Raw genomic sequence first — 12,521 nt, 5'->3', positions numbered from 1 at the left:
GATATACAAATCAAACATTTACTGGTAATAAGCCATAATTTCATGACTCCCCCATTTAGTTACATGACTCCATAAGAATTTGTGACAGTTTAAGAAGTTTTGCTCTAGACTAACAAAATTTGTCCATATAAACGATTTAGAAGCCATCAACAGGGTCACACATCTCAGATTCCTCTGATGGTCCAAAGATGCTTTTGCGTTTAGAAGGCCCTGCAGACTTTCATTATCAGTTGACATTTATAATAGGTTATATGGCAGGGAGCCTTCTGGATTTCACTGGAGTCACTTTAGGGAAAGAAAAGTTAGGAGCAGGGAGATATATTATGGGATGCTTAGTGTGTAAGTTTCTCCAAATTTATTGAGTAACCAATAAATCAAATGAAAGTAAATGTTGTCAAATTTTAGGTTGAAATAATAAAAATTCCTATCTTGAAAATGTTAAATAAAAGGATTTTTTTTTCTTTATCATACACCTTTAATTGATAATCTTTGGAATAATTTAAATTTTTAAAGGAAATTGAAGTAAGAAAGAAGATTAGTGAAACGGTTACCTGCCTTCAAGAAGAAAAACAGGTAAATAATATTTTCATACTTGAAATGAAAGTTTCCATTGGGTTCATTTAGAATTTTTTGGTATAAAATGATGGGGCCAATTAATGAACAGCTTGAATGACTATTATGTATTTGTATTGTGCTAGGCACAATGGAGCATAGAGCAAAACATGTATTTGACTTCAAGTAGCTTGTTCTTTGGGTAAGAGCTTCTTTATAAAATTAACATGATTTGGATGCATGAGAGTTCATTTTTATAACCAACCTAACTGGAGAAAGCAAACCAAAAATATGTTTTTGAGCTTTGATTGTTGCCTTGAATTTTGTGATGAGTATTTATTTCATTTACACTCATTTACATTTTTTCTCCAACATTATTAATCATTTCTTAATTGCAAAATCCACTGGCATTTTCTAGGTATATTTTGTATCCTCCTAGTAGAATGTAATCTCTTTGAGGCTAGCACAATGTCTTTCATATACATAATAAGCACTTAGTAAATGTTTATTGGATTCAATTGAATTTTTAAGTATATAAGATATTTGTGCAAGAAGATTGCGCAAAATCTTTAATTTTTTTCTCTTTTTTTCCTTGATTTTGAATTATTTTCATGATCTTTCATGTCAATAACAATATAGCCTTTTAAAAATATTGGCTATGGGAATAGTCCAACATAAAAGATTATTTTGTTGTGGAGTTCTTCCTTTTTCTCATTAATGCCAAACTTCATCACCTAAATTTTTAGTGGCATTTATGAAAGGTAATGTGTAGATGTGCAATAATTTTTTAGTTTTGTCAAACCTAGATTAGATTTTTTTAACTACTTAGGAAGTCATGTAACTCAAGAGTCTATATTTATTTAGGACTTGTTTATTTTTCCTATCTGCTTATGGTTTTTTTTTAATCCTGTAATTTGTCGGTGGTACATTTGTGATCTTACATTGTAAGCGTACTTAATAAAAGCTTATTGAAGGATTTTGGATATTCCCTCAAGCAGTGTGGGTTCTTTCTCATATATGACTTTTGTCCAAGTCCGCCCATAAATCTTCTACAGGGGCTCACCTAATGTGCTAAATCTCTTTATATTATTCAAGTACAGTAGATCACATGGGTGCTATTACAAGTAGGTCACAATAGTTGGACTATCTATCTATTAACCTTTTCTTTTGGAGGTAAGCACCTTAATTTCCAACAGTATAAGTCTGACCATATCATTCCCCAAATGGTTTATTTTCTTTAGAATAAAATATGAACTATTCTCTTTGGCATTTAATGTTCTTTTCAATCTGGCTCCTACCTACCATTCCAGCTATATTATACATAATCCTTTATTCCCTCACACAGATATACAGATAGAACTAAAAAATTATTTTATAAAACTATGTATAGTCAAGCAAAATGAATAACCTCATTGATTAATACCCCCCAAAAAGAATACATCTCTCTGTACTTTCTCTATGAAATGAGTAGCATATTACATCATGAATTCTCTGACATTGTAGTTGGTCATTTTGTTGATCAGACTTCTTTTGTTGATCAGAGATCTTCCAAAGTTATTTATTTTTACAACATTGTTTTTGTGAAGATTATTCCCCGAGTTCTTCTCACTTTACTCCACCCAGAGCAGTTCATTCATTGTTTTGAAAAAAACATTTAATTAAACAAAAACAAATTGATCTTCTTACTTGTGCTCATATGACACTATTCACCTTCTCCCTATTTTTGCACTAGCTGTCCCCTATATCTGTCACATATACCCTCCTCATTTCATCCTCTTAGAATCCCTTGTGTTCTCAAGATTAGGTTGAAGTAGCACCCTCTACTTGATGTTTTTCCTGTCCTATAAGGTCCTAGTGTCATCCTCCCCAAAATCAACTTGCTTTTGCTTTGTCTTCATTTTTTACTTGTATATTTAAATACTGTTTCCCTTTATAGAATGTAAACTCCTTGAAGGTGAATATTGTTTCATTTTTGTGTTTATGGCCTCTGTGGTTAGAGAAATATCAAGAACATAGTAGGTGCAGAATAAATGCTTGTTGATTGATTGATACCAATAACAAGTAGCTATAACCAAAAGGATGACAACATTATCTATAATATGGCAGCTGATGGTATAGTTAATAAAGCTCTGAGCCTGGAGTCAGGAAGACCAGAATTCAAATCCAATCTCAGACATTTACCAGCTGTGTGACCCTGGACAAATCACTTAACTATTGTCTGCCTCAGTTTCTTTAACTTTAAAATAGAGATCAATAACAGCATCTACTTTACAGCATAATCATGATCAAATAGTATTCATAAAGAGCTTAGTAGAGTTCCAGGCATGTAGATGCTTAATTGCTTATTCTTTTTGTTTCCCTTTCTGTTCCCATTCTCTAATAAACTATTTTCATTAATGACAAGGAAATGGTATTTAACATATTAGTCACCATTCAAGTATATGACAAAGTGAAAATGGTAATAATGAAAATATAGGAAGAACAGACCGATATAAACAGAAGAAATCTGTGCTGTGGAAGACATGATTTTGAAATCATCAAGGGATTGATTTCCAGGATTGATCTTTCAAGAGGAGAAATTAATGAATGATTAGGAAGAAAATAAATCATAATACTGCATATTTTTAAAGACAATAGAGTAGCTACTATAACTACAGAGCCATATGTCTACTTTAACATCTTTATAAAATCTTTCCTTTATGAAATTAATAGATGAAACAGGAAGTCACATCACAAATAAGTCATGATTAGACTTGGGAGATGGTCAGAATCAAGATGTTGGAGTAAGAAGAAGAAATACAGACCAGTTTTCCACCATATCTCTTCCACAAAGAAAATGCCACAGACTGAATTGTTATTGAGACAGATAAGAAAAAGTCTGTGAGTCACTTTTCTGGACTGGCATGGCTTATGAGATGGGTTCTCATACACTGTGGACAAAATCTGATTAGGAGGGTCAAGATTGGGCACAGGGATGTGCCAAAATGTTTGTGGCAGCTCTTTTTGTTGTAGCTAGAAACTGGAAGATGAATGGATGTCCATCAATTGGAGAATGGTTGGGTAAATTGTGGTATATGAAGGTTATGGAATATTATTGCTCTGTAAGAAATGACCAGCAGGAGGAATACAGAGAGGCCTGGAGAGACTTACATCAACTGATGCTGAGTGAAATGAGCAGAACCAGAAGATCACTGTATACTTCAACAACAATACTGTATGAGGATGTATTCTGATGGAAGTGGAAATCTTCAACATAAAGAAGATCCAACTCACTTCCAGTTGATCAATGATGGACAGAGGTAGATACACCCAGAGAAGAAACACTGGGAGGGGAATGTAAATTGTTAGCACTAATATCTGTCTGCCCAGGTTGCATGTACCTTCGGATTCTAATGTTTATTGTGCAACAAGAAAATGATATTCACACACATGTATTGTACTTAGACTATATTGTAACACATGTAAAATGTATGGTATTGCCTGTCGTCGGGGGGAGGGAATAGAGGGAGGGGGGGTAATTTGGAAAAATGAATACAAGGGATAATATTATAAAATATATATATATATATATATATATATATATATATATATATATATATATATATATATATATATATGATAAAAAAAAAAAAAAAAAGATTGGGCACAGGGCAGGAAACATGGGGTAGAAAGAGATCCCTGGGGGTTCCTGAATGCACTCAGTATTAGAAGTGTGATATCTGGTAACTCTTTTATCCAGTACCCAGGCTGGGTCATAGATCCAGGCTGGAGAGGAGCAGTTGAGTGCATGGACACTAGCTGTGTGGATCTCATCCAATGAGTTAAATTCTAGCCCAGCATGGGACCTATAGTGAAATAAGCAGAGCAGGGGTCCTAGAAGAGGAGTGTACAGTTCATAGAAAGTTAATAGTGGCTTAGTCTAGCAGTAGTTCACTAAAATCAGCCACGGATAAGCCAAAATACGCAAACATTGGGAAGAGAGGCCTTGTTTTCTTTCATGTCATTGGGGATTCTGAAGGCTGAGCTATAACAGTAACTGAAGGATTTAAGAGGACATAAGTTTAGGCTAGATGTCATCCTCTCCCTTGCCCCAAAGTTCATAGGGCACAACATTAACATAAAATCCAAAGTGAAGAGAGAGGTTGGAAGAAGAAGCATACATTAGGCTACATTTTCACTGCAACATGGTTGAAAGATATAATGCTAAGCTCCAGCAAGGTGCCTTACGTGTATATGTTAAAATTATGCAAAATTCACTGATTTACATATTGACAAAAAAACTTGATTCAATTATAGGGAGATGTTTTCTTTTCCAAAGTTATTTGCCACAGTTTTGGAGACTGTCCTGTGCAGAGTCCAAATGGAATGGCAATTCCTTATAAATTATGAGGTCTTCTAGGTAATTCTGTCCAAGAATTCTATTGTATGGATTGCTTTAAACCCCAAAATATTATCAAACCTCCTATTAGTAATTAATAAGAACGCAGTTTTCCTATTGTGTGGATTGCTTTAAACTCTCAAATATTATGGAACCTCCTTATTAGTAATTAGTGACAATTCAGTTGAAATATAGTGTCTAGGATTTTTAAAAAAAATATTTTTTAAGAAGTGTAGCAATTCTTTATTAGGTGGTTTTATTCTAGCTGGTGTGTCAACTTTTGCAACCCTACTAGAGAGTAGTAGCTGTAATGAAAAAGATGTTGAATGAACATGTTATGGATTAGGAATTTGTCTTTTTTGTTGTTAGTTCAAGAGTTTTTTTTTTTTTTTTTTTTTTTACTTTGGTGGGGTTCTTGGTATCTTAGACCTTGAAGATAGCAGAAGCTGCTCTATCTCTTTGCATAAATCTTATTTTGAACAAGATTGAGAGGTTGTGGACATCAGAGAAAATATCTAGTCATGCATCAGATATGTGATCTGAATATTTTATTATTCATTTGGGTAAAATTGTAAATCAAATTTGCTTTTGATATGGAACTCTCACTTTTGTCTTTGTATTCTCAGCAGATAGCACAGTGCCTGCAGACACTTAATAAATGTTTGTGAATTGAATAGTTAATTAGAAAGGATAATTGTATTGCCCAACTGGGATTCAAAAGTATATTGACAGAGTAGAATGTTGGGGGGATGACTCTAATATGAAATTTGATAGCTATAAATCTGAGTATTATACTTGAGATGAAAATAAACCTCTCAATCAAAAGATGGGAGAGCTATAGTTATGTGGTCATTTATATGAAAAATATCTTGGGGGTTTTAGTGAAAATTTGATACAAATTGACATTACAATATGATGGCCCTAAAAATTAATATGATCTTAGGCTACGTTATAAAAGATATCATGGCCTGGACTAGCAAAGTACAGTCTTGCTGTACTTTAATCTAGTCATATCATACATACTTCCACTTTGGCCAATACATTTTAAGAACATTGATAAGTTGAAAAGTGTCCAGGGGAGGGCCTCCAAAATCTTGAGGACATGCCATATGAGAAAGTTGCAAAAGATAAATTTGGGTTTGATGTGAGGAAAACCTTTTTTTATAAGTAGTGTGATCCCAAAGTGGAATATGTGTTTTTCCTTTTGCACCCCAATTCTGATCACTTGCATATACTGAAGTAGAAATACTTCTTCAGATATGTATTGAATTGTTTGCTCTCTGGCCTCTTCCAATTTTTAAATTCTTGGGTTCTGTGAAATCTTTAGCTTATCCTTTTATCTTTAAGTTTAAACATTTTTGTTAGTATTTAAATCCTATTACAATTTGGCACTTTCCATAATAATTTTTATAGTCTTATCTTTAATTATTCCTCTTCTTGGTACATCTTACACTCCTATCAGACTGAAAACTCTGCCCACTTCTAGTTTGTTTTGCGTTTTATGACTCTGTGCCTTAGCTCATGCTTTTCCCACTTCTAGAATTCCATCCTTCTCTCTCTCTCTCTCTCTCTCTCTCTCTCTCTCTCTCTCTCTTTTTTTTTTTTTTTGGTCTATTGAATTCCTACCCAATCTTTAAAGTCTAACATATTCCAATTCCATCATGAATCATTTCCTGAGCTCCCCACTGAAACTAACATTTCCTTTCAAACTTCACATAGCATTTTTTCCAACTCTCTAATGTATTTAATTATATTGTGTATTGTAGCTATCTGTGTTAAGAGTTTTACCTGCCTACTGGAGAGTAAGTTCTTGTATCTACTTTGACTTATCTTGGTAGATGGTATGAGATGTTAGTCTATGCCTAGTTTTTGCTAAACTGCTAGAAAAATTTTTAAAGAAACTAGAAATATCGTAATGACAGTAAGCTTTTAACAAGTTTAACAAACTTATATAACAAACCTATGCTGTTTATGTTTTGTAGTATTTATAATATATTCTTTTTATTTAAAAGGGCATCATCAGTTCTTTTGAACATACTCAACAATTACTTCAGCGACAGACTCAAAATAATATCAGAATGGAGGCAGAGTTAAAAGCACTGAAAGACAATAATCAGGTTAGATTTTTATTCATTATACTTCTTTGCAAAATGAATCCTACATCCTGTTTATATTCAAACACACAATACAAGTTCAGGGTAATATGGGGAATTAGACATATTATTAGTGACTAAAGAGCAGATTCTATTTCATCATCTAGGTCATTGACCCATATTTTAAATGACAAGAGGCAGTATGATATAGTAGAAAGAATTCTGAAGTCAGAGCTGGAAGATATTGAGTTGAATCTGTTTTGCCCCTTCTGACCTATGTCACAAGGAACTTCAACTCTCTGGGCTAGTCTTCATCTCCAGAAGGAAGTTGTTGTTCTAGATGCCTGCTAAAATCCTTTCTGCTTCTCACTTTTTGATTCTGAGTCTAGGTATAAATTGATTTCTGTAGATGTTCAGTTGAAGTCTTGGACCATTTTTCTATCTATTGTAACTCTTCATGATCACAGAATGTTCCAGGTACTTTCCCTACTTTCTTTATGAATATAATGATTATTTTATCAAGACAGACACAGAAATAGACTAGAAATAGAATTTTCTGTTTCTGAAAGAGAGTGAGTTATTAAAAGGACAATTTGTGAACACTTAAAAAAGGAAAAGGATCACCAAGTTTCAGAATGTCTTTATGTATCCTTTTGTGATAGGGCTCCCCCAATTGTCCATTAGAAGAGTTCTGCAAAAGTAACATATCTTAATTTCAGCAAGACCTTTAGTGAGTTTCTCATGTTATTCTGTCTAGAGGACAATTAGAGTAACCTGGATTGGATAATAGTAGAATTAGTTGAATTCACTGGTGATGAGTCAAATCCAGAGTGGTTTGATTAATGGATCAATTTAGATCCTGGATGTGGGAGTGATGGTGTGGGTACTTTTTAATGGAGTATCCCTTAAAATTCTAGAAGGATTCTGTCATTGATTTTATTCTATTCAAATTGCTTATCAGTGGCTTGAAAGAAAATGTAGATAGTATTACTTTCCAAATTGGCAGATGGCCCTAATGATGAGGGATCCCTTAAGATACTTGATTACAGAAGCAGAAGCCATAAACATCTGCCTAATTCAGAACTGTGAACTTCAGTTAATAAAGTGAAATCTAATAAGAATAAATGTAAGTGCTATACTTGGGTTCAAAAAGTCAACTGCCTAAGTGTTGAACAGGCAATATTTTATGTAAAAAAGATCTAGAGATGTTAGCTGATTTTAAGCTTGATAAGAATTTTATATGAAATATTAGACAAAAAGATCTTGGTTGCCTTAATAGAGATATTTTCCTAAGTAAGGGATGTGGTAATTCCTAGTCAAAGCATAGCTGACTTATTTTGTAACTATTAAAGTATAGAAATTATAAGGGAATAGATTTTGTTCAACATAATTAAAAACTTATTAACACAGCTACCTAAACCTCTCTGCTTATTTACATTCTCTCAACTATTCTCTCAAGACATCTAGTTATCATCTTAAATTCATTATCTTAAATCTTCTCTCTTTCCTGTCTCTTTCACTACTGAGGGCAACACCACCCTTCCAGTTCCTTAGGCTTGCAACCTTGGAATCATTTTCCCTAAATCCAATCTATTGCCAAGATTTGTTATTTTACTTTTGCAATATTTCTTCATTATGGCCTCTTCTTTCTTCTGACACTATTCCCACCCTGGTGCAGGCCTTCATTAACTCACACTTGGGCTATTACTGAAGGATCTGCTTGCTTCATGTCTTCTCACCCCAATCCATCCTCCATTTGGCCACCAAAATAATTTTCCTAAAGCATAAGTCTGATCATACCATCCTACTCTTCAAAACTCCACTGGCTCCCTATCTTTCAGGATCAAATGCAAAATCTTCTTTTTTTTTTTTTGCATGCAAACCCTTCATAATCTAGCCTACTCCTACTTTTCTAGTCTTCTTTCACTTTGCTCCCTCTCATGTATTCTTTAATTCAGTAATACTTACTGCCTAGCTGTTCCACAAACAAAACATTCCATCTCTCACCTCTGGACATTTTCTTTGACTATCCCCCATGCCTAGAATTCTCTCTCTCCTCATCTGTTGGCTGACTGATCAATATGGAATGATCTGCTTCAAATTTGTATCATAAGTTCCCAATTACTCTATTTAAACAAAGGCTAGATGACCATTATAGAAAAATTGTAGGTGGTATTCCTACTTCAGTAGAGACTGTGGTAAATGACCTCTGAGAACTCGAATTCAAAGGTTCTAGGATTCATCTTTTCTAACTTGCTGATTTTTTAGCAGTTGAGGTCTCAGGAGGTGCATTGCCTTGTTCAGGATTACACCATAAGTTAGAGGCGGAGTCAGCATCATTGTGAAGTTCTGATGCTGTGATGATATATTCTCTTAGCCCTCCCAGATCTGTCAATCTAGGATAGCTTTTTCCTTTGATCAGCGATAGTCAGTGAAATTCATGTGATTCTTTCTGCAGTCTATAGCCATAAATTTCCAAACTTTGTGCTGAGAAAATTTTATAATACTGTATTTTTATACAGGAGTAATTTGGCTCTTTTAGTTGATGGAAGATATAGCTGTGAATATTCCTGTCTTATATAAACCAAATACATCTTTTTTTGGTGCAGCACCCCTCCATAAGCTTTGATAGGCTTGTGTAGTATGGGGCATAATAATATATTAATGTTGGAATGACACTGTGGATTGTGCTGTCATGTGTCTCAAGTGTTTTGCACAAAGGGAACTCTAATTCCACCTGTACTAAAAGGGGTCATTACTCTTGATAATAGCCTACTGTTTCCTGATGCTCTGGATTCATGCTGCCATCTATCTTGCTTTTTTAGCCATTCAGTTAAGTAGTGCTGAGACATAAATCCCCATGATGGACAATATTTTATTCAAAACTGTTTTTAAATTATAGTCTATGTATAATTATATGCGCTACAGTTCTGATAGAAATGTCATGTATACCTATATGCTATATGTATATGTAACTATAACTAATTGCATTTTCCATAGTTAAGTTTTTAAGTGTAATTTTCTTTTTTCCTTAATAATATTTTACTTTTTTCCAATTCCATGTAAAGATAATTTTCAATATTCATCTTTGTAAGATTTTGAGTTCCAAATTGTTCCCATTTCCCAAGACAGCAAGCAATCTGATATAGATTATAGATGCACAATCATTTTAAACATTTTCCATATTAGTCGTGTTGTGAAAGAAAAATCAGAACAAAAGGTAAAATCCATAAGAAAAAAAGCAATGCTCCCAAAAAAGATGAAAATAGTATGCTTCAATCCATATTTAGTCTTCATAGTTCTCTCTCTGGATGTGGATGACGTATTCTATCCTAAACCTATTGGAACTATCATGGATCTCACTGTATGCTGAGAAGAGCTAAGTCTATTACAGTTGATCATCACACAATCTTGCTGTTATTGTGTACATTGTTCTCCTGGTTCTGCTTATTTCACTCAGCATCAGTTCATGTAAGTCTCTCTAGGCTTTTCCGAAATCAGCCTATTCATCATTTTTAATAGAACAATATTCCATTACATTCATATACCACAGCTTAGTCAGCCATTCCCTAACTGATGGGCATCCACTCAGTTTCTAGTTCCTTGTCACTACAAAAAGGGCTGCTACAAATATTTGGATCCTTTTCCCTATTTATGATCTCTTTGGGATACAGGCTCAATAGAGACCCTGCTGGATGAAAGGGTAATAAGCACAGTTTTATAGCCCTTTGGGCAGAGTTCCAAATTGCTTCCCAGAATGGCTAAATCACTTCACAACTCCACCAACAATGCAGTAGTATTCTGGTTTTCCCACATCCCCTCCAATATATATCATTATTTTTTCCTATTATCTTAGACAATCTGAATGATGTGAGGTGGTACTGGAGAATTGTTTTAGTTTGCATTTCTCTAACCAATGGTGATTTAGAGCATTTAAAAAATATGATTATAGATGGGTTTAATTTCTTCAACTGAAACTTAACTGTTCATATCCTTTGACCACCTATCAATTAGGGAATGACTTGTATTCTTATACATTTGACTCAGTTTTCTATATATTTTAGAAATGAAGACTCTAAGTATAGTTTTCACTAAGATAATATGCTTATAGTTGCTGTTATGTGAAACTTATGGTAGATTATGTTCAGATCTTTATAATATGAAGTACAAGCAAGGTTATTTTAAATTTTTTGTTTATTCAAGTGTAAGTAATATTGAATAATTCAAAAAGATATATTAAATTAAAATATTACGTAAAGCTAAACTCTTTAAAAAGATAGATAATGTAATGACTTAATTACTTAATCAGAATATTCCCTTTATCAGCCTTTATTATTACTGACCTTTATTATGCTTTTATTATTTCTGAAGTTCATATGACATAGTGATTGTATAGCTTATAGTAATTGCGACTTATATATGTGTGTATTTTATGTATATATTTTTAAACATGTATGTATATAAATTTATATATGTGTATGCATATGGACAAGATAGAAAAAAGCAATTTGAGATCAATCATTATTCCTCCCCAGTATACCTGGGAATTTATATTTTAGTATGTCAAAAAATAGAGTTTAATTTGCTTTTTTCATTAGAACCAATTAGAATACTATAATACAAATAAATTAAGACAGTTATATACAAAGTTTTAAGTACTTTCACATTAATGATATCACTTGGGCTTTAAAATATTTCTGTAAGGTAAGTAGAGCAGTTACTGCATTACGCAAATGAGAAAATTAAGAGATTAAATAACTTGTCTATAATTATTGAACTATTAAGTTGCAAAGGTGGGTCTTAAATCTAGATCTGCTGAATAAAAGTTCAGTGCTACATATAGATCAGTAGTATCCCAATTAGGAGAAACAAAACAACAAAACCCAAAAACAATATGCATATGGTGCATCAACAGAATCAATACAAGGCAGAAACTTGACTAGATAATCTCTCATGGTGGTCTGCTGTTCTTTTTTTTTATTATTGCTAGGCAGTAACAATTTCTGAAATCAAGGTTGTTCTGTTTTTGTTTTACAAAGTGTTTATTTCTTGATGGTTTCAAATTGAATTTCTAGTTACATTCTAACTAGTAGATTTATGGCAGATTTTAATTTTGCTATTTCCTTCCTATTTTCCATCTACTTACATTTTCCATTCCCACAGTAGCAAGGATTTATTACACCAGGAGAATGATAGTAAGCTTAGAAATAATAATAGCTTAGTCTGGTAATAGGAGCCCAGTGCCTAAGAGATAGAAAGGAAGTTTTCAACTTATGCCTATCTTCATGCTCATTTTTATTATTATTATTATTATTATTTAAGTTGAAATATTGAGTATTATTGAGTTGAAATTAAATTTAAAATGACACAAAGCATCATATGGGTAATTTCCTATAATTTCTCTTTTATCTTGCTTTTTGCCCAGGGAGGTGTCAGTGCTACCTCTGCATTAGAAGTTCTTTGATATGACTCCAGACTTAACTAAATTTCATTGTGGG

The 12,521-nt window shown here is 33.1% G+C and overlaps 1 protein-coding gene across 2 annotated transcripts in view; it reads left to right on the top strand.

Moving 5' to 3' along the window:
- CCDC73 (coiled-coil domain containing 73) overlaps nucleotides 1-12,521 on the top strand; it is a 133,044-nt gene that overhangs the window by 95,336 nt on the left and 25,187 nt on the right. For both annotated transcript variants that reach the window (XM_074272547.1, XM_074272548.1), the window contains exons 11-12: nucleotides 514-573; nucleotides 6,943-7,047. In XM_074272547.1, the coding sequence (XP_074128648.1) occupies nucleotides 514-573; nucleotides 6,943-7,047 (165 nt within the window). The remainder of the gene's footprint in view (nucleotides 1-513; nucleotides 574-6,942; nucleotides 7,048-12,521) is intronic.

The sequence above is a fragment of the Sminthopsis crassicaudata genome, chromosome 6, assembly GCF_048593235.1.
Source record: "Sminthopsis crassicaudata isolate SCR6 chromosome 6, ASM4859323v1, whole genome shotgun sequence".
Classification (NCBI taxonomy): Eukaryota; Metazoa; Chordata; class Mammalia; order Dasyuromorphia; family Dasyuridae; genus Sminthopsis; species Sminthopsis crassicaudata.
This window is presented reverse-complemented; position numbering and strand designations above follow the sequence as displayed.